Source organism: Emydura macquarii, unplaced genomic scaffold (assembly GCF_026122565.2).
Source record: "Emydura macquarii macquarii isolate MOO-44397 ecotype Brisbane River unplaced genomic scaffold, CSIRO-AGI_Emac_v2 contig_2422, whole genome shotgun sequence".
Taxonomy (NCBI): domain Eukaryota; kingdom Metazoa; phylum Chordata; order Testudines; family Chelidae; genus Emydura; species Emydura macquarii.
The window spans coordinates 16,677,027-16,702,707 of NW_027132559.1; the positions used below are offsets into that span (position 1 = coordinate 16,677,027).

General features: G+C 40.8%; 2 protein-coding genes across 7 annotated transcripts in view; one reads left to right on the top strand and one right to left on the bottom strand.

Moving 5' to 3' along the window:
• Positions 1-6,523, bottom strand: part of TAX1BP1 (Tax1 binding protein 1) — a 118,251-nt gene extending 111,728 nt beyond the window's left edge. For 5 of the 6 annotated variants that reach the window (XM_067562011.1, XM_067562008.1, XM_067562012.1 and 2 more), the window contains exons 1-2: positions 6,391-6,523; positions 3,356-3,539 (exon numbers count right to left, since the gene is read on the bottom strand). In XM_067562011.1, coding sequence (XP_067418112.1) covers positions 3,356-3,532 — 177 coding nt within the window. In that variant the 5' untranslated portion in view covers positions 3,533-3,539; positions 6,391-6,523. Of the gene's footprint in view, positions 1-3,355; positions 3,540-5,608; positions 5,694-6,390 lie in introns of all 6 variants that reach the window. The other variant, XM_067562009.1, reaches the window with a different exon arrangement.
• Positions 6,524-23,791: 17,268 nt separating this feature from the next.
• Positions 23,792-25,681, top strand: part of HIBADH (3-hydroxyisobutyrate dehydrogenase) — a 129,412-nt gene continuing 127,522 nt past the window's right edge. The window contains exon 1 of the mRNA XM_067561643.1: positions 23,792-23,922. Coding sequence (XP_067417744.1) covers positions 23,841-23,922 — 82 coding nt within the window. The 5' untranslated portion in view covers positions 23,792-23,840. The remainder of the gene's footprint in view (positions 23,923-25,681) is intronic.

Here is a 25,681-nt window from a genome sequence, read left to right on the forward strand (position 1 = left end):
CAAATAATAGTCATTGCCACATGACTGCAAACTTTTACTAGAACATTTTTAATCCCATTTCCTCTTCACTAAAACAACATTCCCTTGAAATACAACCATTCCACTGGAACCGCCGTTCTTCAAATTGATGTGCATTTTTCCTCACATGAGGTTTATTCAGTTAGACTCAACTGACTGAACTCGTACTTTAATTCCCCACTCCCAACCTTTGCAGATTAACAAAATGTGTGCTAAAAAAATTAGCCCTTTATAAAACCATACTCCTGCATAATTCTTGTAGCAATTACATTTTAGTGCTGCAGGCAGTGCATTGTACAATGTTCACAGATAAAGTGGACGTGTAAGCAAGTCACAGTACATATCTAAGAGAAAACTCATTTGTTGGTCTAAAACACCAGTATTATCTTTCAACAATCTGAAGACTAGAGATATCACGCTACTTAGCAGAGAATTTAAACCTAACATTTGACAATACCAGTATAGTTAAACAAAAAACTTTCTAGTGTAGATGAGCCCTAAGCCATAAAAATTCTGTCAACAGGAATGGGAAATTGAGGGAGAATCATCCAAGAGACCGTCATTTTAGAGACAGGAGGAACACTGCAGGGAAGCTCAGCAAATCAGGATAATGAAACCAATTCCAAATGCTGAGCTCCATAATTCCTCCCACTGCTGTCTCACCTGGCTTTGATCTGCTTATAAGGAAAGAAGGAAATAAAGAGCCTACATTGTTCAAAATCCTCTGTCAGCAATTATCCAGATACACAAAGATAAAAATGTTTTTCTATGATGTTATTCTAAAAAAATAACTAACAAAAGACTTAAGTTTAGCTACATTCAAATAGAAGAAAAAATGTGACAAATGGAAGTCAAACTCTTTAAAAATATTTCATTTTTCTGTAAGTCCTATCCTTGGTAGAAAAGCACATGAATTAGTTAATAATCCTGCCTTTAAGCAGAATTTGAGTACCGTAGTGTGCAGTAAATAAAGCAAGGGGCCACAGTTGAACACAGTTTTCCTCATTAAGTGAGCACCATCCATTCTGCAAACTCAATGAGGCATGGATCTTGTGGAAAATATAGTATGTGCTCATGTAATGGAAGACTATCATAATGCATTCTCACAAGGGGACTGAATTAAGGTTGCACAAATAACTTAATTCTGACATTTCCTAACTTCTGCATGCTTTACCTTGCAATCTCATCAATGTCCTTTTGATGTAGGTTGTGTTTGTGTCACTTCCCAATTTTTATTTATTTTTTTAAAGCAGACAAAAAAAACAAACCATGTAGCATCATATTGGGAAAAAAACAGAAATTGAATCATGTGGCATGATATTGACATCCACATGGGTCATCAGCAGGGTTGAAACCTCCAGACTCCACCACTTGGGTTAACAGAGTAACTGTAGATTGCAATCCTCTATTTGGACCAGCATTTGAGAGGGATGAGACACTCTGTCCGTGTGTTTCACAGATATCTGCTGACAGCAGCTGAATGGGGAGACTCTGGAATTTTAGGTTCTGTCCCAGGTTTTGGAGGGAAGCATTCTCTCCTGCCATCCCCCCCAGCCCACCCCCCCAAGACTGACCCATTCTCCTGTGTCCTCTCCAACTTGTCACAATTCCAGTCCTGTCTTTTCCTCACCCCTTGCTCCTTTTCTTAGTCCCAATGTCCATTTCTCAAGCTTCTCATCCCAGTTCCTCTCTATGGACTCCTTATCTGAGTACTAGTACCAGTCCCCTTACCCCAGTTTCCCTCCATTCCTCAGTTCCATGTCCCCAGTTTCTATACCTAGCCAGTCCGTTCCTCCCTCTTAAGTCCTTATTCCTCTCCTGCTCCAGTTGTCCTCATGCACGTTCCTCATCCCACTAGCTTCCAGTCCCAGTCTCTCTCCTTGAGTTCATCATCCAATTCATCCCACCCCCAGCCTTTTGCCCAGCCAGTCCCCATTCTACTTCCACGCCATGGCTCATTAACAGATGTCTCTCCTCCTCCCAACAAGTTCCCTGTCCCACACTCTTAACTGGCTCCTCATCCAGTTTCAGTCTCTCCCCACTCTTAAATTCAGGCTCCCACTCTTAAATTCCTTACCTGCCAGTGTCGGCATCCCAACCTCAATTCCCCCCCCCCCCCCCCCGGCACAAGCCTCCACTCCATCTTCAATCCCACCCATTCTATTCAAATGGCTTCCTACCATATGCATTGGCAACACCAAGGGGGGCACTGAACACAGGGGAAACAGTCCTTGCTCTCAGTTCCCATGCCTGGACTCAGTCCCAGATCAGCCCACAGAAACCTAGAGTTTCTATTCTGCGAAAGTCCAGCTCAGCATCCTGCAGCCCTGTGCAGGGACTTGATCAGTGTGGACAGAATCTTCAAATAACTGAGCTATGATGCTCTAGAAAGCCTCTACTGAGCATGAGCAAACTGTGATTTTTCAAATGGTCATAATTTGGCCAAATTTGGGCAGACTTTTCACAAGGACTGCAAAAGGCACATTCTTGAAACAGAGGCCATACCCCATCCAAATTTCATGTTCTTTGCTCCAAAATATTGGGGCATTAGATTTTCTCAAAGAAAAAGTTGCCAAAATGTAACATAGCAAGACAACATTTTTCTCTCTAGCCTTCTCCTCAGAAACAGCCAAAATGTTTTGGCTGAAGTTTGCCTCAAACTAAATGTTTTGGGAAGACAACCAGCATGGAAAATTTCATCCAAAACAATTATAGTTTGGCAATGTTACAAGATCCTGTTTCAGTTCCTCATCATGTGCTACCTTCAGAACAGGTGGTGCTATCAGCTGACCTATATTTGGATTTAATTTAGCATATTTGAAAACCAAAAGACGACACTAATTTGCACGCAATGTTAAGATCTAACATCACCAGGATTTATCCCACTTAGACCAGGGCTCAACAAACCCAGGGTGCCAGGTCGCCATAGCACCTAGAAATTTAAGTCTGGCGCCTAGTATTTCTCCGGGGGAAACAGCCGCCAGGCTCCGGCCAGGGCGCCACTGCGCCCATGTGGCAGGGCTGGGAGGGGGAGCGCTGCGGCTGCCACGCTCCAGCCAGGGTGCCCCGCCGCTGAGCCCACATTGTGGGAGAAGGGCAGGGGGAAGGGGCGGGGCTGGGAGGGGAGAGCGGCTGCTGCACTCCAGCCAGGGTGCCCCGCCGCTGGGCCCATGTTGTCTGGTTCCTTAATCTTTGGGCTGGCTCCTAGCTCCAAAACAAATTTGTTGAGCCCTGCACTTAGACATATATAAAAGAGCTTTTACAGTTTATTTTTTGAATCAATAATTTAGAATACATTGGATACTGGGAATAACTGTAAAAGTATAAACTTGCTTACCTTGAAAATACCAACCCAATCCTTTTGGTGTGGTTGGATATACTGGGTCAGACTATAATGACATTCAAGATGCACATTCGGAAGATAACTTTTTGCCACATTTTGAAAGATCACATGTGCAAAATTGGAAGTCTGCAGAGCATTACTTGAAGATGGAGCTTCTTGAAAGGATGACATGACTGATCTGTAACAATGTTAGAGTTATCATTACTTCAGAAAAATTATATTAGAAAAATAGCTTAAGATGTCATAAATGAGTTTAGTTCTCTTGAAAGGTGCAACAATGTGAGCCCTCAGAAATCAACTCCTCTATTCACAAAAAAGATGAGCAGCTATACTATGAGCTAATAATGAGCAGCTATACTACAAGGTTCTACAAAGTACCCTGCCTTAGACTAGACCGGTGGCATAGCTGTGTGCTAAAAATAATTCCAAGTTTGTCACTCTTGGGTCCCAGCAGGGGGCGGGGCTGGTTAAGGGGGCGACAGCGCCACACAGCCCTGCTGAAGTGCCCCTTGCCAGTAGGAAAGGCCAAGCAGCCCCCCACAGCAGGCGAGGAGCACAGCTGGCAGGCAGCCAAGCACACCCGTGGCTGCCTGCCCATCTCCTTCGGGCCAAGTCCAGACCCGGAACCTACAGCCAGTGCAGGAAGCTGCCCTGTAAATCCTGTCGAGGGGAGGGGAGGGGGGGGGGGGGGGCGGACAGAGAAGGAACAAAACAGTAAAATAAGCACAGGTTCTCAAACAGGCCCCGTTTGATTGACAGATGAGTTAAGCAGCCATGACTGGGCCGTAAGAACAGACCAATCAGGAAGAGCTTGAAGCTGATGGATGGATAGACATAGGACTGAAAAAGCAACCAATCAGAAAAGGTTAAAATCTGTATAAGGCAGAGAACTGACACCAGTTTAAGTCAGTGTGTGAGTGCAATAGAGTCATCAGAACACAAGAGCTGAAACAAAAAAGAACTACTACACTTCTTGCAAGCTGACAGAGCAGAAGGATCTACAGACCATAGAGGGGAAAAACCTTGCAGTAAAGTAAGCATAATGATTCTGCTATAGTAACAACTAGGATGTATGAATATGTATGCATGCATGGGTTAAGAAAATTGGATGTTTGTGTATGTTAGGTATACTGTTTTAATATACAAATCAAATCTTGCTGTTGTCATCCTACATGGGATTGATCGCCGCATGTACAATGTAACTACTTAATACCATTATTCCTATTGTATGGTATTACAATATTGGTTACTTTAATGTATGTATCTATGAGGGAATTTGTATTGTATTGCCTTAATATGATTTTTGGAATCTCTTGTATTAAAAAGTGGTACATTTTAAATAAAGAATATCTTGCCTTTGAAGATTACTGCCTGAGTGTCAATCCTTTGAGCGAAAGGCTGTATGTATGTCCTCCCAAGGGTTAACAGTTAAAAAGTTCTGGGGAGTTTGCCAAAGGTTAAAGGGAAACTCCTGGTAAAACCCTGACAATTTATCTAGGGTAGCTTACCTACCAAAAACAGGTAAAGTGACAATTTAAGGTAACAAAGTGTCACTACAAATAAGTCATTGGAGGGTTCCTGAGCTTAAAATGTGGGGGTAACACTAAAAACCAAAACATAGCACAAACTACAATGAAGTAGACAGTAAGGATAAAACTTGGTAGTGCAGGTCACAGCATGTGACCTTTGACTGCTGGGGCAGGGTGGGATCAGCAGCCAGCCCTGGGGGCTGCCACTGAGCAGCTATAAGTCCCAACACCTGTTTCTTCCCCTCCATTAGGCTATTTTTAGCCAAAGTCAGGGACAGGTCAGAGGCTTCTGTGATTTTTTTTTTTTTTTTTTTTTTGGGGGGGGGGGGGGAGGAGGTTGTTTATTGCCCATGACCTGTCCCTGACTGGCTAAAAATACCTGACAGACACTGAACCTTGGACATCATTGGGGTTTTTTGTTCCATTCTCCCACATGAGAGAAGCACAAAGGAGTAACCAAAACAAAAGGCATGACAAGCCAATTGTACTTCTAAAATTTTCACTAAAAAAACTTGCTATTTAGTAATACGAGCACAAAAATATCACTTTCTGCAGCCAGTCAAGCCATCTACCATCACCAATAACTGTATGAAACCTGTTTTTAGAGATAGGCTCATCATTTACAAATCTCCATTGCTATAGGGCAGCAGAATGTGTCAGGAATTATTATTACTCTTAGGCAGAAACATCCCTCCCCTGGGACGCAGCTGAAACCTACTTAGAGTGACCAGGCCGGCTACTTGGGAAGCAGCGAGGGACACTTCGATCTGATGAAGTTGGTTACAGCCCACGAAAGCTTATGCCTACAGAAATTAAATTTGTTAGTCTTTAAAGCGCTACAGAACTCTGTGGGGTGTTTGTTTGTTTGTGTTTACTCAACTCAGTCAGGGGCACGCGTGGCTACGGGAGACGCAGACGTTAAACAGCGTAGCCCGGCACACACTGCTTAATAAGGAATAGCTCGTTAGAAAACAACAAGGATCCGGATCCAGCTCCTCCCCCTGCTGCTGAGCCCGTGAGCCGGGGCCCCAACTAAGCAGTTGCGGGCGCGGGCCTGCGGTGGGGGGAAGGGCACCTGATATAGACCGGGCAGCAGCCGGCCCGAGGCGCGACCCTCCGCAACTAGGTCACCTTTTCCTCTGACGCACCGGCTCCAGCCTCCCCGCCCCCCACTCAGGGGGATCCGCCCCCCCCCCCAGCGATCCAGCTCCTCGAGCCCGCTCACCCGCCGGCCCCCACCTCCTTCCCGAGCAGCAGCAGCGCCGCTGTCCGCCGTATGACCAAGGCCCGGCAGGCGCTTGGGCCGACACAGGCCCCGAGAGCGAGGGGCGGGGCGCGCAGCCGGCTGTGGCCGGTAACCAGGCGGAGTGAATGGAGACTACGGCCCTTAACGTGAAACGCCCCCTCCCCTTCTCTTCCCCAGCTCCCCCCCGCCCCCTCCAGGGCCGCGGGCGCTCTCCCGCCTCGCCCGGGCACGGACAGGCCCAGGAGGCCCCTTACCTGGGGCGGGCTCGGAGGACGCCGAAGACATCAACACGGCACCACCGACGCCATCAGCGCTTCGCCAGCCAGCGCTCGTGGTGGCCCCGCCCCGGTAACGTCACTTCCGGGGCCGCCCTGAGACACTTGCTCTCTCTCGTCTCGCGACTAGCCCGCCCCGGCCCCAGCGACACACCGCCCCGGGAGGGGAGTTAGCCCCAGAGCAGAGACATCCCTACCCCCAACACGTCGCTCTCCAGGGGTTTGGGCCTAAAGGCCGTCTGGCCCCAGAGCATTCCCTCCCCTCCCTTCTCCCCCCGCTGACCTTTGGGAAGCCCGCTCCCGAGCACTCTCTTCTACCCCCCCCACTCTCCCCCAGCACACTCACACTGATGCCTGGGGTGTTAGCCCCATAGCACTGCTTCCTCCTCCCCCGGACTGGTCCTGGTGGGGACCCTGTCCCATAGCACTTCCTCCTTCTCTTTCCTCACCACCCACACTGATTCTGGGGAGCCAGTCTCACAGCATTCCCTCTTCTCCCTGCCCCATACATACACCCACTGACCCTGGGGAGCTGGCCCCAAAGCACATCCCTCTCCCCACACACACTGACCCCAGAGAGCTACTGCCAGATACGCACTTTGAGGAACAAGAGGAGCAGGTCCAGTGCTCACTTTCCCAAACCCTATCATCTGCAAAAACCCAAACACAGTCTTTACCCCCATAAAACACGTCTGCCTTACCACACAGATTCACCTTTTACATGCATCATTACACCCTTCCTCCTGTCCTAATACTTACTTATCCCTAAATCTCTACCATATGCTCTTACACTTGGCATGATATACATACATACACTCTTGTGCATGTGCACCTCCTCATTCACTAAGATTAACCAAATTAGTCATCTGAACCTCCTCTGCTTCCAAACCTATCAAAGGATTAGATAATAGCAAGCATGCCACATTAGTGCAAATTCTCAAATGGTATTAATTGACAAACTCCATTGAAGTCAATAGCTGTACCATCTTAGGATCTGACCCCATGATCCACCCAATCCTGCCTAAATTGGATTCAAAGTCTTAGGCTATAAACCCTTTGGTAGGTGATTTATCAGAATAAAAGAGGGATTGAATAGGTAAATGGGATTGAAAAATGATGAGCCTTGCTCAGTACACTGAAACCTTTTCTCTCCTCAAAACTCCCTTTACCCTGAATGTCCTCTTGTATTCTCTATCTGTGATGGTTACTGTGAAGGAAGTATATGATAGATAAAGGCATGAAGTCATACCTCAATGAAGGAAGCATATGATAAATAAAGGCATGAAGTCATACTAGTTCTTGAGGAACCAGATTTACCTTTTTAGTAAGGTTATTGCTCTTTAATGAGTAGCTCTGACAGAAACATAGCTACAACTGATTACATTAATGGACATTTCAAGTGATAAAGCAATTTACTGTACTTTTTGTGCAACAAGAAATTACAAATAGAAATGTATTTTATTTCTACTATAATTTACTATTTAAATGACTTTTATATTTAATTAGATCATCTTGGGATATACGGTAAGCTTTTAAAAAGCAATAAGTATGTATGTTACTTATAGATCAGTTCACAAGGCAAAGGAAGAGAGCATGCAATAATATTTCTCTTGTAAGCACAAGTGAATTTGTTAGAATGGAGAATGAAACTAGTTTGTATGCTAATCAGAAAACCAATAAATATTTCTAAAGAAATGGGGAGAGCTATTTTTGCTTTGCCTTTATCCTCCATTTCTTTCCCACACTGTTCTCTTTGAGATGTGAGACGTAGCTGCCTTTTATGAGCCGTACTTGCTTTCCTTTCACTGTTCTCTTGTGATCTGGAGCTCTAATATAGTGTAAGTTTTACAGTCACCACTTAGGAATATAGATGCTGATGAAAATAATTAATTTTGCTTTCATTTTGTATAGTTGTACTCATACTACTAGTTTATGGGGATGTAATGGGTGGTGCTAAATCACGATTGCCTTTGGCTGCTTTTATTTTTTTAATTGACTAACTTGAAACAGTTCTGTTTTCTAGTAGAAAACGCCTTTCTACAGCTCAGTATTTCACAAATAACTGTATACTTCCTGAAATTGTTTGTATTGCTACCCCTTTTATCTTGAGTGGTCAGCCAACAAGTAGGGTCTTGCAAGTTGTTTCTGTTAAGAGGAGAAATAAATGATGGAGTCAGATATTTTTTAATGCAATCCTGTTTGAACACAAAGTCCTGTTTATTTACAAACAATGCACACAAAGTCTTGAATACAGGAATCAAACAACGGGGTATTTTTGGGCCACTTCCAAGCCTCTTTCCAGCTAGCGCTCTGTCCAAAAAGGTTTCTCTCCAGTTTTTTCAGGGCCAATTTACCATTGCTTTACTTTCTTTTTACTGCCTCTCTCTGGCTGCTCTGGGTATTTCTGGTCCCAGACAACACTCACACTCCATCAAGCAATAGCCAGGGAAATCACTCTGCCCACATATAGCTCAGTTTCTGATTGGCCTTGCATGTGGCCTGTGTTTTGGGTGGGGATCCTATTGTTTCAGCTATCTTATTTCAAAAGGAGTTTAACTGCTTCTTTCATCTATCCAGCTTCAAGGAGATTTCACCCAATCTCCATCATAACAGTACTAATCAAGAAATAATTAATTGCTATGCAATATCTTCATGGACAGATAACAATAAAGAGAAAAAGGACTAAAGAAAAAATTTAAATAAAATCTTTAAGTAACAGCAGTTGTGGCAGAGATAGTCCTTAAATGACAATTTTGAGACATCTCTTAATTTTGAATCTGGTGCTTAAATATTACAGAAGCAGGCACATTGGAAATGATTAAAATAGTAAACCTAATTTCTCTTTGTCAGGAAAAACTGACTTGTCAGTATATTCTTCCTGAAGCTGATCACAAAGGGATAGAACCCTTTTGTTACTTGTGTGTCTGTTAGGATGTGAAAGGACAAATAGAAACGGAATGCATATATATTGATGTGACTCACATAGACTCACTGTCACTCATTCATTTTACCTCCTGTTCATCTCTTTGCTTTATTTAACAAGCCCAGAAATAGCTACAGAGGAAATATGAGTTGTTTAAGAGTTGCCAAGTCAGAGTTTTATCAGAGATTCAGATAAAAATAGTTGCATCTTATTCTCTATTCTTAATACAAATTGAAATCAAAGAATCAAAAAGGTGCCAAAGACAAGTGAGTTTAAAAAAATGTATATCACATAGAAATACTTCAGCATGGTACCCATCCCCATTTGTAAAAAGGGGAAGAGAGTATTTTTAATCAGATTAAGTCCACATTGTATATTAATTAAACTAAATGAAGAATATTTAATAATCTCAGAGCAAGATGAGATGTGATCACGTTCTTGTATAACATCCAAAGAAAGAAATATTTCATGCCATGGAGGCTTCACAGGGAGATAATTGATTTTAATTTTTAGTTTCATTTCATTATTCAAATAATAATTTGTGTCTTCAAAATTCTGTACAGATAATCCATTATTTCTCATAAACGCCTGTGAGATAAGTAAATATAATCCTTAATCTAGAGTTGGAAAATTGAAACAGAAGTTAGACAGTTTTTCAAACTGAATTGATTTAAGTACCTAATTTAGTCACCCAGGTTTGGATACTAAACATTTACTTAGAAAGGGGATGAAACTACCATTTATTGGGTTTGAATTATGAAGTGCAAAGAGTAGTATAGTGCAATTAACAAGATAAAAATGGGCATGAATCTAAACCTTAGATCTGAACCCAGATTTTGACAACATTTAAAATCCAGAACAGAATCTAAAGATCATAATTTGGTAAAATATCCCTATGCTTCTTAATAATATTGTGCACTTACATAGAGCATTTAAACTAGGTCTCCTTGGCCAAGAGAGACTCAGCACAGTCCACTATCTAGAGTGGGGTAGGTGAAGAATAGAGAAATGAATTGTCTGTTTAAGATTACAGAGCAATTTTGTGGCAGATTGTGAGTTCTTGGTGAAGTGACTCTTCTGTGTGTGGACATCAATTATCATTCCCAAAAGCACAGAGAGCATCTGATTAAAAACATTTATGTGTTCTGACTCAGTATCATTACAAAATATAGAAACATTCTTTTGCTGGATATATTTTATTGAGAAATTATTTAAATAAATACTTCTGTGGTCATTTAATGAGCAAACCAATATTGGGGAGTGAGGGTATGTCAACACAGAATAAAAAATCCACAGCAGTGAGACTCAGAGCCTGAGTCCACTGACTTAGGCTTGTGGGGCTTGCATTGCAGGGCTAAAAATAGTGTAGGCATTTGTCCTCAGGCTGGAACCCAGTGTTGGAGACCCTCCCCCATCGCTGGGTTTCAGAGCCTGAGCCCAAATATCTACACTCCTATTTTTAGATCTGTAGCCCAAACCCTGAAAGCTTAAGTAAGCTGACGTGGGCCGGCCATGGGTATTTAGCTGCAGTGTAGACATATCCATAGAGACCAATTCACCTAGGATCCTCCACTTCAGTGCACTAGTTTAGAATCATGCCTGGTGTTCATGGGCCTAATAAGCAGAAGCCCCGAGATTGCTTCCAGAGTACTGTCTTCTTGGCATCACAGTGCACTGCTGACCATTTCTCACCTCTGAATTGGTTCAAATACAAATATCTCCACTTCTAAGAATAGTCAATTCCTCCAGCAGATAAAGTAAAGATGGTAAAATATGGAAATCTTTTAAGATAATGCAGTGCTTATCAGTAATATGAGCTTTCCAAAAGGGTAACTGTTGAAAAAATGAATATTTCTGATGAAGACACCCTAATGTTTGGCAGGATTAAAACCACTTATTGGTTCAGACATCTTTGCAGAGGCACATTTTCCCAACAATATGAACATACTGCTGGAGTACCAACACTACTAATGGGAACAAAAGGAAGGGATTAATCTTCCTACTAACATACCTTTTTAAAAATAAGAGGTCCTTTAATAATTTTATGCCAGGAAATTAGAGATGGTCCTGAACAAAAATGTAAATCTGAATCTGGATTCAGGTCCAGATCCAAATGTCTTGTTTGATCCTGTCTCTAAAATGGGATAAACCAAAACTGTGGGAGTCTTCAGCCTGGATCTGAACTTTTCCATTCAGGCTCATCTCTGCTTTATACACATTGCAAACAAATAATATACTTTAAATTAATACCCAAGAAAGGGTACTGTATATTCTGGTTAAATAGTATAAGGGCATGACTTAGTGCTAGTGATGAAAATGGGTATTGATTTGTGTAAGTTCCAATGATTCCAATTAGTTGTAATCCTACCCATATTCAAACCTCCGTAAAAAGCTTGAGGCTGCTATGAAGATATATATCAGTCACTAAAACAGGAGCTCTTTTTAATCATGTTGTAAAGTATACTTTCCAATTAACTCTTTTATCTAAGATCATTTTACAGAAAATCAATAGATACATTATTGTGAATCAGTCACAATTACAAATAATATTATTACATTGTTGACAATGTTTCATTTCTGAACATTAAAAAGTATAACCAAAGTGTTTACAGACTTCACCTTCAAAAAAGATTGGGAGGCACCCCTTTGGAACATATTAGAAATCACATATTGCTAACATTCCTTATTAAGGAGAAAGTTTCTCTATGTGTACTTTGGATTTCTTTTCCAGCACTTAATTGGAATTGATGAAGAAAAGCTATTCAAAAGCTGCCAGGATTTTTAAATCTGTAGGAGTGAGATTGATGAAATTTGTGACTTTTCCCATAAGGGTATAGGTGAGAGGAGACATGTTAATTTTGTGTGTGTGTGCGTGCATGTGTGTATGAGAGAGAAAGAGAGAGTTAACTCCTGAGGTGTGAGACTTGGCAGCTTTGCACTGTACAATGGGCATAAGAAACCACATTTCTGTAAATGACCACATTTGAATTGCTGTTATTTCACAGTTGGATTACTGTATTGTTAAAGTGAAAAGGAATGTTTTTAATAAATCCAAATAATGAAGTAAATGCTTGCACGCACTGAGTCTTTGCTCTCTGGGGTGTAATTAATATATGTGCACTGGAGACCCAGGTCTGGGGGAGTGTTTAATTTCTTATTTATGGTGTTTTCAGGTTTTCTACTTTTAGCACACCTCCTACTGGCACATAGAAAACTGCATGTAAATGATCATTGAGTAGGTGCTATTTGAATTTTAACAAATATAAAACAGGTATTTTTATGTATGCTTTATATGGTTTGGTAGATTTACTGATTTCACCAGCTTTGTATCTTTCTGTATTCTCTCTGAAAGTAATGAGAAGCTAGAGCCGCAAATGGCTGATTTTTTTTATATTCCGAGCCAGAGAAACACATGTGGCATATCATATATTGTAAGTTACAATAGTGAGGGCTAAAAAAAACAACATACCCAAGAGCTTTGGAAAGGATATAAACTCTTATGGATCAGAGCATAATGCCCAACCCCTAATTTAGTGGTTTTCATTCTGTGGTCCACAGAACCCTGGGGGGCCGCAAAAGGTTGTCACTTCCAGAGAACAGTGGTTTTCAACCGGTGGTCCGTGGATCGCTCAGGGACTGCAGACTATCTAAGATTTCCAAAGAGGTCCACACGTCCATTTGAAACTTTTTAGGGGTCTGCAAATGAAAAAAAGGTGAAAACCACTGCTCTAACTGATGACGATTAAGAAGAAATATTCCCTGTGTGAATACTTAGTCCCCTCTGAATGCCTAGGCCTACGCTACTTTGCCAATTACAAGTTCCAGAGGGGTAGCCGTGTTAGTCTGTATATAGCAAAAATAATGAGAGTCCTATAGCACCTTAAAGACTAACAAATTTCTTCGGGCATAAACTTTCGTGGTCTGCAATCCACTTCGTTAGATGCATGAAATGGAAATCGCAGATAGGAGGTATATATATAAATCCAAGGGTAAGAAACAACAATGGTGAGGGCAAGTGCTGACAAAGTCAATTCAGTCAGAGTAGATGAGGCCTATTCACAACCATTGCTTAGAAAGTGAGAATGTGTGAACAGTGACAATTACTTCTTGTAATGAGATAACCATTCCAAGTCCCTGTTCAGACCCAGTCTGATTGTGTCAAGTTTGCATATGAGTTCCAGCTCTGCAGTTTCTCCCTGAAGTCTGTTTTTGAAGGTTTTTTTGTAGAAGTATGGCAACTTTCAAGTCAGCTACAGAATGTCCTGGGGGATTGAAGTGCTCTCCTACTGGTTTATAGATGTTACCATTTTTTATGTCTGATTTGTGTCCATTTATTCTTTTGCGTAGTGACAGTTCAGTTTGGTCAATGTACATCTAAATCTAAATCTCTCCAGCTAAAATCTCTCCAATGTACATCTAAATCTAAATCTCTCCAGCTAAAATCTCTTCAACACATAATTAAGGATCTATAACCTATCCCAGCAGATGATCCCTCACTCGCTCAAGCCATGGGAGAAAGGCCTATCCTTGCTTACAGACAGCCTCCCAACCTGAAGCAAATACTTACTAGCAACCATACAACAAGAACACTAACCCAGGAACCTATCTCTGCAACAAACCCGATTGCCAACTCTGCCCGCACATCGACTCTAGTGACACCATTACAGGTCCTAACCACATCAATCACACCATCAGGAGCTCATTCACCTGCACATCTACTAATGTAATATATGCCATCATGTGCCAGCAATGCCCCTCTGCCATGTACATTGGCTAAACCAGACTGTCACTAAGCAAAAGAATAAATTCTTCTGTGCTGAGTTATGTTACTTCATTAAAAATGTCCTTATTCAAAGTTATTTAATTATCTTCACGTGCTGCAGTAGCCTCATACATGGATACAGACTCCTTTAGGTCAGACAGCCAGTTAGTGATGGAGGTCTTTTTCTTTCCCATGGGCCTTATACCATTCCCATTGATTTCAGTGCAAGTAGAATCAGCCCCTATGTTAGGGTGATTCAAGATTTTGCTAAGAGCAGTGACAAATGAAGAAAATGTTTTAATTTATGTGTAAAGTTATTTTTTTACTGTATCTCATAACCAACAAGTGTGCATTATGTGGTTTTTGTTTATTGCAATTCTCATAGATCTTAAGGCCAGAAGGGACCATCATGATTATCTAGTCTGACTTCCTGTATATTGCAGGCCACAGAAACTCACCACATTCTGAAATAATTCACTACATTTTGATATGTAACCAGGGCCCCCACATGGGGGGGGGGGGAAGGGTACACTTTACGGGGGCCCAGAGACCCTGGGGGGCCCAGCTCAGGCTGCAACCCCCATGGGTGTGTGTGGGAGGGAGCCAGTGTTACAAGTTTGTAGTGGGCCTGAAAGAATTATGCAGGGTATGCCCTGTATGTAACCTTGCATACCTTAATGATGAAAATAAAATGGTTATCATTACTTCTGTATACGTACCACTATTTCTTTTTCTTTCTTTCTTTCTTTTTTTTTTTTTTTTTTGTTTTTGTTTGCATCTTTAGCTACTTTCCCAGGAACCTCAAAACAAAATGACTCTTTATGTTAGATTCCTAAGCAATATACAATAGGACTGGTCTGTGAGCCTTACTCTTCTGCCTTTGTTCGTGTACAGCATCTGAAAATGAGCAGCATAGAGTCTGACCCAAAATCCATTGAAGTCAGCTGAAAGAGTCTTCAATTACAATACAAAAGTGGAACAAAATCTGAAGTTTCATAGGATGCAGTACATACAACATCACATATTGTGATGTCTTGCAAATTCTGGAAGTGGAGTAGCTCTGTTGCTAGTGGCCCAGGTACTAGGAGAACCTCAAAATAGGAGTGACTGAAATTTCTCACAGCCAGCACCATCCCCTTTACCTTGGAGAAGTCTGTGATTGGAGTTCTCCAATGCTCATTCCTCCAAAGACTTCTATTTTATTAAGTATTTTTATTAGTCTGTATGTTTTTCTTTTTTTAAGTGGGATTTTCAAAGGAACCCAAGGGAGTTAGGTCACCAAATCTCATTTGATGCCTAGCCCCTGTTGACTCTTTTGAAAATATCATCCTCAGGTTCAAAGTTATGAGCCCTAATGTAATTTCTCAAAGACAAGAAGAGGCATGAAAAGTAATGCTTGACTTTACAGAACTTGATGTGAATACAGATGACACATATTGTGCATTCTGGCATGTCCTCAAATGTCCAACTGGACAGCAACAGAATTGTATATATCAGAAAAAAAATCTAACAAAATAGGACTAGGGTAAACATTCATGCAAAAACTGTATAAATACATTAACATTGAGATTTTAATCTTTCAACTATTAGGAATTTCAGAAGTAGGATTCCCACAAAAGCTTAAATTTTGCCTCCTTGTATATAAGCATTATATACAGAAGTGTTCTTGATTACTTGATTACACACCAGTGAGCAATGCATCACATAACTCAGCAAAAATACATCAATGCAAATGAACTGCACTTTGTACAATAATGTATGTAAAAACATAAAAATGTGTATGACTATTTATGTGTTTTATTTGAAAAATACATACAATGTGGAGAACTAAAACAAGAATCCTAACTCTGAAATTCCTGAATTTTACAATATAATATTTATAGAAACTGTTTTGCATTGATACAGTGCCTTTCATTCCGGATCTCAAAATACTTCAAGGTATGTCTACACTGTAGCTAGGAGTGCTAAAAATAGCGATGTAGCCTGGGTGGTGACTCCTGGCTAGCTGCCCATGTACAGACCTGTCTGATTCCCCAGGAACGGATGTGGATACCTAGCTCAAGCACCCACATATGCTACTCCATGGCTACGCTGCTGTTTTTAGTGTGCCAGCTTGAGTCAAGCTAGTGGATGTCTGTCAGTTCGCGCTGGCATGCACGCTCCCCCCTGCAATATAGACATACTCCTGTAAGGAAACTATACAAGGTAGGTGAGTAAACAGAGGAAGTGAGAGGTTAAGCGTTAGTCAGGACTACTGAAATCTATTCCTGGCTCTATCAGTTATCTTCTGACTACAACCTCAGATTTACTGCTGAATCCTTTATAGCTTGCTTGGGCATCACTAAATTGAGTTACGGTTGAATTTAAATATTCTACAGCTATGGCCTCATTTTTCACAAGTGCTGAGCACATACAATTCCAGCTAAATGCAATGGAAGCTATGCATACTCAGCACCCTTGAAAATAAAGCCCTAGGTCTCAAAAATGTAATCACCCCTAATTAGTGGGAATGTCTGAAAAATCTGTCTATTCCTGACTAAATGAGTAGCCCAAGTCACAGAAGGTATGTCTACACAGCAGCTAGAGGCATGCTTCCCAGTGTGGGTAGACAGATACACACTGGATCTGCTTGAATTAGTGTGCTAAAAATAGCAGTGTGGCCGCTGTGGCCCGGGTTAGCCACCTGAGTACATAACGTGTGGGTTGGGCAGGTTTGTACTTGGGTGGCTAGCCTGAGCCACTGCCCATGCTGCCCTGGCCACCCAGCTATATTTAGCATGCCAGCTCGAACGGAGCTAGCATATGTCTGTCTACCCTCACTGGGAAACACAATCCCAGCTGCTTGTAACCATCTCTTTGTGAGTCAATGGCAGAGTCAGGAATTGTATTGAGGTTGCATTAAATTAGCTTAAATTAACATTATATATTCACCCGCATTTACTTTAAGGTGGTTTACTGTTAAGGAACAAATAATTCCTTAGATCTATGCCAACGTAAATTGATGAGTACATAATATGAATGAATCAGTTGCCTATTATTTGTCAGCAAGAAATCCTAAAATGTGTGGCAACATACCAATGCCTAAAGCAGACTTGGCTTATAACATATTCAAGTGGAGATTTCATATTGTGGATAAAGAAAACATCCCTCTTACGACTATAAAAAGTAGTCTTACATGTCTTTGAACAGATTTAAACTCTACTCTTATTTAGCAACAAATAAGTAGCCTTTGTTACAATTCTCCTGTAATGCCCATGGAATAGTAATTTGTCTAATATTCTAAATGCTGCTTCCTTAGCATACTGACAAAAAATAAATGGTACCTCTTTGTGATCTCCATGGTTTCTAATCTGAAGTGCCCCTGAAATCTGGTGATCATATGGACAGTCACATTTACAACCATCACTAAAAATCCACGAAAAATACTGCTTCAACACAGGACAGAATATGAAATTTTCATATATTAAATCTACAGTTTCATTCCTTAGTATCTATGGCACCATATGCTCTCAGGTGATTTGTCAAGGGGCACGTGGAACATCTTCACATAGTAACATGATAAAAATCAATTTCAATCACTAAAAGACAGAGCTCATATATAGAAGGTCACTAAGCATTAGCAAGGATGCATTAATATGTTATAAATCAATGGAAGAGTTTTTTATGAACTATAAACTGTGAGAATGTAGCATGATCAATGTTTAACAATATCAGACCTCAATGACTGATTTGTACCAAGGTATTTCATTCTAATTTATTATGGTTTATGATATATACTAAATATTTAAGTTGTATATGGGGAACAGAAAAACTCTTTTTTGGTGTTCTGTTTTAGGTTCCACTATATTAGAATAGCTGGACTATGGATGATAGCATGAAAAAAACTTGACAGACAACAAAACAGGATGTTTTGGGCTCAATTCAGCTTCAACTGAAGCCAATGGAGGGAAGGAAGGGTGCCCTTCCACTGATTTCAAAGGTGGGGAAGGTTGGAATAGGCTCTTACAACCAAGCTCTGACAATTTCTACTGAGGGTTTCTAGAATGAGAAGCGGAACTGTAGTGGCCAAGTAGAGTTTCTCCATGCAGTTCTGCCTGAGCAGAGAAAATGCAGGCAGAATGTCTTGAAAAGGTTCAGGAAGAATATGTTTCCCTTTCTTGGTTTGTTTCAGAAAAGAGCAGCATTTGCTCCCCACCAGCACCTGCTGCCAGACACCAATAGATATTCAGACTGGGCACAATTCTGACTATATTCTCAACCTTTGTGACTATGGATTGCTAGCTAGCTCAGGGATCACTAATGGCAGCATTTGGTTTGCTTTCTGAGCAGATGGGGAAGGGATGGAGCATGGGGGACAGTGAAAAGGCTGCCTGCATTTTCTTCTGTACCTAATGCACCACTCAGGATTAGCCATAATTTATCCACTAGTGTTTTACAAAGAATGATACTATAATTAGTTATAGTGAAGCAGTGCAGTTTAGTGAATTAGAGCACTGGAATGATGGTCAGGAGACCTGTGTTCTCTTCTCTCTGCCATTGACCTGCTGGGTGTCATTGAGAAACTCACTACACCTCTTAGTACCTCAGTTTTACCATCTCTAAAATAGATGTAATGTTACTTATCCTCTTTTGTTAAAATACGTTGTGATATACAGATGAAAAGTGCTGTATAAGAGCTATGTATTATACTTTTCTATTCACGTTCTTGCTGTATAACACAAAATTAACATCTTAGTTAAACTAAGGTGACAAATACTTTAGCAAATTTTGTTGAAGAAAATAGTTGCTTCATGCCACGTTTAGTCAGATACCTTTAGCTCCCACTTCACACCTAAATCATAAAGCTACTATTATTGCCTTTAAGATACAATACACCATTGATAGAAAAGAACCTTTAAAGCCAATTAAATGTTGGCAACCTTCCTACTACTGGCAAAGTCACACTTGTTAACAGTTCTCCTTTGTGATGCATTTGCAGTATAATCACTGATTTCTGGAAAACTTATTTAGCACTTATAGATACTTTGAAATATTGAATGAATTTCTTTTTATGGACACTCTAGGTTTTACTGTCATATTTTTAAAAATATTCAAAATAGTTCTATCTGATGCACCCAAAAAGTGTACATACCCATATATTTAACATGTGGAAGACAAAATGTTGCAATATGTAGAAATATACCATACAAATAATAAATATTTCAATTACACATTTACATTTTTACTGTTGAACAATTTCAGAAATCATCATACACAAATCTCTTTATGAAACACTATCCTATTAGTTGTGACTAATATATTAGAATATTAGAAGATATTGCTGCCATACTGAATAAATTAGAACATGCTTGTCCCAGGGTCTAATACAAGTGAAAGCTTTCATAGTTATTTTACTTCAAACAAAATTATTTTGGAGTCTAACAAAGCTTTTTTCTGCATTTTGTGTGGAAAGAATGTGATTAGCTTGGCAAAGAAATGAGAAACATATAAAAATAAATTTACTAGAAAAGCCTAGTTTATATTAAGATAAACTGTACTAAAGGTAAAATTATATATTTTTCAACAAAATGAGCTAACTTTATTATAAACTACTAAAAGTTCAAACATCACTAGAGGGTATTTTGGAAAAATGTCTGAATTTACTTACTTTTTTTTTTCTATGTCCATAATGTAGTTGCCTTGCAATTGCAAGTTTTCTTCTCAAATGACCTATTCCAGAATGCGTGGGCTGGTGCCTCACAGTCAGTGTGGGAAAAGGGGCTCTAATTAATTTAATCTAGTCTAAAGTATTTCTAATGTGCCTCTGTAATATATTCTCTACAAAAGCTATGTAAGAGGTGCATTAAGATTAGTAAATGCAAGCACCTAAAAGCCATGAAATCCCAAGCTTTGAGTTGCACATGTAACCTTAATTGTGTCCTCTTGTGAGCATGCATTGTGGCTCACAGTTTTATTCACCACTGTATTACACCTTGAGTAGTCATTTACACCTGTGCAAAGTAGATGTAAAATGCTACTGAATGTGAATGGAGTTATACCAATGATTAATTTGGCACTCAGTGCACGGGATGGATAATGTGTAATGAGTCAAGCATCCAGAGCCACATTCAATGTACAGGCTGGGCAGTATGCAGTGAATGAGAGAGCAGTCCACTCACTGAGGATACCAGCACAGTTACCACCTTCACTTTGCACTGTTCAACCTTCACAGTGAAAGAGGAAAGGGATCTTGCAGATATAATAGCGGGGTCTGATCCTCCATGGCTTTGCATGTTCTGTAGACATTTCCACCCATCAATGTAAAATGCTAGCGTGTCAGAATGGCTCCAGTTCTCCTTGCTCGTATTCCATTGCTTTAACCACAGTGTCATGTTTTCTTTTCTGCAGCCCTCTGCCTCATTTACTACATAGAAATTCCATCACGTGCAACTATTTGCTAGGCAGTTCAATCGTGTGTCTCACAACTCTGTGTAGAGATGAAAATGTGAAAGTAGCTTTGTTGTACAGACAGTACAGCCAAGCATGTAGATTTGGCATGATAAATGTATGTGATGAAATATGGGTAAGTGGATAAAAGTTAGTTATGCTATATGGGTTTTGTTCCTGGTTATTACTCTGTAAAAATGAGTGAATGATACTTCATACTGCCTAGCTCCAAAGGTATTTTCATGTGGCTATGTAAGTGGACCCCATTAGTTCAATGTGTGTTATGTCTTCCTCTGTAGTGGCTAGTCTGTATAAGAGGGCACTCCTGTTACCAAGTAAAGGAGTTAGTCCTTAAATTCGAGTTATAGATGTCTGTGCTGTGTTATGGGATATCCTGCACTGAGAAGCAAGCATTTGCCTATCCCCACTACATTCCCTTTTAGATTTGGAAGAGAACTGTCACTGCCGCTCTTTCAGTAGTTATGGTAAGGAGTCTGCATGCCATTTGTCAATATCCTCAGCATTGGAGCATTCCAGCCTGTAGTTCCAAATAGGAGGTCTAATTCATATTCATATCTCTTGTGTTAGACCTTCTTTTGGCATCGTGCACTAGATTTCAGCAAGGGAAATCCAAATATATAAATTTAATGTGTTCCTATCTCTATATGTGCAAAAAAGTATAAGATGACTTTTGCAACTTTGAAAACAGCTCAGTTTTCAAGGTGAAGGAGCTTCTTCTAGGGAACCCCTTGTTCAAATTATGTAAACTTTTATCCACTAACTCTACTCCAGCTCTTGATCTGGCTTACACATTTTCAAGATGATCTGATTTTTTTAAATGATATTTTGTTGTAGATTTTAGAAAAGATGCAAAATTTGGCTTTAAGTGAAACTTAGCTGCAGTCTTAACTATCTTTCTATTCACATAAATTAACCTTTGTGCTGAAAAAAAGGAGATTCCTAAACTATTATTTAAATCATTCTTAAATTTTAATATCTTATGTGGGTGATATGAAACTTTTGCATAATTTAGTATGTTAATCGGACAATGCTGGTACTTGAATTAAAATGTGATGTAATACAAAACCTGCATTCTGGTTGATTTTGCTGTGTGATATGTGAACTACCATATTCATTGTGTTGTAATGTGATCTACCCATTTGATTTCTTACTGTATGATGAACTGTAAGAAAAGCAGAATCTAGTTTATAGCCGGTGGAGTCCAGAGTCCTCTCTTTGGGAGTATTATATGGGCATGATACTAATTTAAGGCTTAACTGTAGAATAGTCAGTCTATCAATTTATTAAGGGCTAGTCTACACTTAAAACTCATAGCGGCACAGCTGTATCAGCACAGCTGTGCCTCTGTAAGAGTGCTTATGTAGCTGCGTTATATCGACAGGAGAGACCTCTCCCATCGACATAATAAAAACATCCAAATGAGCAGCAGTAGCTATGTCAGCGGACGAGTGTCTCCCACCAACATAGCGCTGTCCACAAAAGCCAGCAAAACTTATGTCAGTCAGTGGTGTGTTTTTTCATACCCCTGAGTGACAAAAGTTTTGCTGGCATAAGTGCTAGTGTAGACGAGGCCTAAGACATTAACTTGATTTCCATATGGCCTCTAGCTCCTATCCCGTGTAATGTGACCGATGCATTGGTCCTCTTTGATTTCTACATGAAATCAATTTAGGAATGGATTTTGGATCAGCTGTTTTATATAGTTCATTAGTGAACTTACTAATTCTGCCCAATACTGGATTTCTACTCAATTAAATTACAATTGAACCAATAATGTCTACATTGACTATGACGAGTGGAAAATTACACCTCTCCATCTGCAATGGCTTATATGTGGAACACAAGATGACACAGAATTAAGGACTAAAAGGGAGCAGTCACAATTCACAGGCCTAGCTGCACCTTTGACTTCTCTCTACTTTTTCTGAGTGCACCCTCCTCAGGTCTTAGCCCTCATCCCTTTACCTGCCCTGGGATGGAATCCTATGCTTCTCCAACTCTTAGATCAACAGTACTCTGTGTACCAACTGTGATTCCTCTGGAAGCCTGACTAGGTTTGGTCACATGAAATTCTTCCCTTCAGGAGCTGTGTGACTAGTTGTGAATACAGCCACAACAAACCTCCTTTCAAAAGAGAATATTATTTAATCTCAATGGTAGGAACAAAATGTAACAGGAGAAAAGGGACTATTTACACACGTTTGAAGGGTCAGATCTTTATATTAATTACAGTTTTATATTACATTACAGTTATGCATTATATATTATGACAATAGAAATGATGCCACCAGCTAAAATGGGAAAAAGCCAATGTGAGTTATGTAGTATGTAAGATCTGATGTCCAAAAATATTTGAAAAGGTAATTGATGTGTGTATAAAAATGCAAGCAGGCAGGGTGGTGAACGCTAGGGCTACAGTAGGAGAATAAGATTTCAGATGTTTATTATAGACACCAAGAAGATTCTATTGCCTGGTTGCAGAGGGAAATAGTCAAGCTAAAAGCTGCCACGGCAAAGGGAGAGGCAGACAGAGGTAAAGGGAAACCTGTCTGTGTCACCCTACAGCACTGTGAAACGTTAGGGCTCAGGGATGTTGCTCTGGTGCCTATGTTGAGGTGTGCCCCGTTTGAGTGGCATCTGCACAGAGTTCAGGACACCTGGATAAAGTGCCGACTGGCTGGCAAACCAGCCGCTGGGACTAGGCGGCTGCTCTGCTTGTCACCTCTCTAATTAAAGCCATCTGTAGCGCAGGGAAGCCGGAGCTGGTGTGGGGATGGCATGAGGAGGGTGGGTGGACGCCTGATGGGAAAAGGAAGAGAGACGGGCAAAGCCCCCTAAGGGCCGGTTGGCGGAGAAATCGCTCCTCTGCTTCAGCTACTCAGCAGCACGGAGGGAGCATTGCAGGCTGCAAGGGGTGCTGGTGGGGGAAATGGGGACTCCTCTCCTGCCCCTTGGTGCTAACTCCAGCTGCAATGACCCACGAGCGGGCGCTCCCCAGCAGAACAGGCTGCCTTGCCCCCCCGCTCCGCATTGGTTTTGGAGCAATCAGGGCAGAGGAGGGGAGGTGGCTCCCCCGTGTCTATCATGAGGCTGGAGCCGAACCTAGCAGGTCACAGGCAGGAGGATGCCCCCTCTCATTGGTGCGCGGCTGCCAGGTCAAGCTGTGGTTGGCTACCCTGTCTGCCACTCTTTCCCTGTCTCCCCGCCCCGTCCACGGTCACAGGCCGCTCGCACGGGGGAGGCGGGAGCGGTGGCGTGTGTGCTGGAGTGGAGGTCAGGCGCGCAGAGCGGAGCGGCATGGCAGCAGTTTTCATGCTCAGAGGCTCCGCCAGGCTGTTGTACAAGCACAGGAAGGTGCATGCTGCCAGCATGGCCGCGGGTAAGGACCCGCCTCTCCCTTGGCCTTGGGGAGTTGTGTTTTTTTTTTTAATGGGGGGTGGACATTTTAGCAGCGCTAGCTGGGGTTGCAAATCGTTGCCCAGTCACTGTTAAAAGGCCTGCTTCTGGACCAGTCAGAGAAATGCTTCTGCTGCTGCTGTCTTTTCTACCCCCCTCGCTAAAACGGCATCATGTGATTCAGTGAAGTGACAGCACCGCGCCTAAACTTCTTATCACATGAAAACAGTGGAGTGGAGGGTAGTGGGTTGGTAGTTGCAGGCACAGGAGCTGCCCTCCTGATTTAACCAGCGCATCAGTGTACTTGGACTCCCCACCCTGGGCCCTGACAGGTTTCTAATTCCTCAGATGAAACATGCATTGGCTTCTGAATCCCCTGATAAATAAATATCCTCCATAGCACGAGGGGATTATCACTTGTGTTTTGCACCTTTTTACAAGTATTGTGCACTCTATTAAAGCCATATAGGTTGTAAAATTATATGAGGTTCATTCATATCAATACTTACTTAATCTTATGAGTAGCCTAGTGTAATAAATATTTTAACATGTTTATTTAAAGTAGCATATGTAGAGTTTAAAACAGCCCACAGAAGTTTATGTGAAGCTAGTGACTTAAAACAGCATGTTATTCATACTTGTAATCAGTACTCATACTTGTTTTCTTTTTCTGTGATTATATTTCATTATTTATGATCCGAAGCTGAATCCAGCAGCACTTTTTCCCATTCAAGGTCCTGCTCCCGAAAACGTTTACATATATGCTTCACTTTACACACAGGAGTAGTCTAGTTGACTACAGTTGCAAAGTTTAGCAAGTGTATTTGCAGGACTAGGGCCCAAGTTATACCTTTTCCCTGTCTCCTAGTTTACCTTTTAAAGGGATACTGGTGATTTAAAGGTCATACTTTTGTTTGACATTGTTTTACCTAGTGTTGCTACAAGTAATATCTAAGATTACAAAAGTGAAAAAAAGTAGAATTTTTATCTACAGTTTTTTTAATTTGTTTATTTTGTGCATTTGACAGCACTTTGTTTATAGTCAGTTTTACTGTTTCTCTTGTGTAGTTCAGTCAGTTTCCCCTGTGTTGGTTGGTGTCTTTCTCATAACAACAAAAAAGCAATATGTGTATATTTTTTTAAAAAGGGGAATGTAACTTTAAAATGACAAAATTTGATAGGGGACTCAGCAAAAGGGGTAAAACCTGAAACAACTCTATTACTTTTAAGTATAGTTTTTAAGTCTATTGTGCTTTTTATCATTTTATTTTCCATGTCAATGAAAACAAATGTCTGACTCTTAATTTTATTTTAAAATTAAATTTGAGTGACATAGTAAAGTAAAGCAATCTCTTCCACTAACACAATCTGTTGAAACTTTTCACAGTTCTGAGACTGACTTTTAAAAAAGTTTTTAGTTGTTCAGGTGGAATACAAAATAATGGATACACTTGGTCATATGTTAGTGAAATTAAATGAAATAGACTTATTCTCAGTACCATTTGTGTGTCTGGTGTCTTTCACCACAGAACCATCAATAGTAATTGTCACTACATTTCATACCTGCCATCTAAACTGTTCATAAAGAAGGTTCTATAAAAGTTTTGAAGTAGCATTATGATTTTGTTCACTGGCTTAAACATGACAGCTTGATTATGGTCAATATATGTGAGAGAGGAGATCCAGAATGCAGTTCCCCTCAAGAATCACAAAGTAACTTTATATATCTCAAAGAAATAACT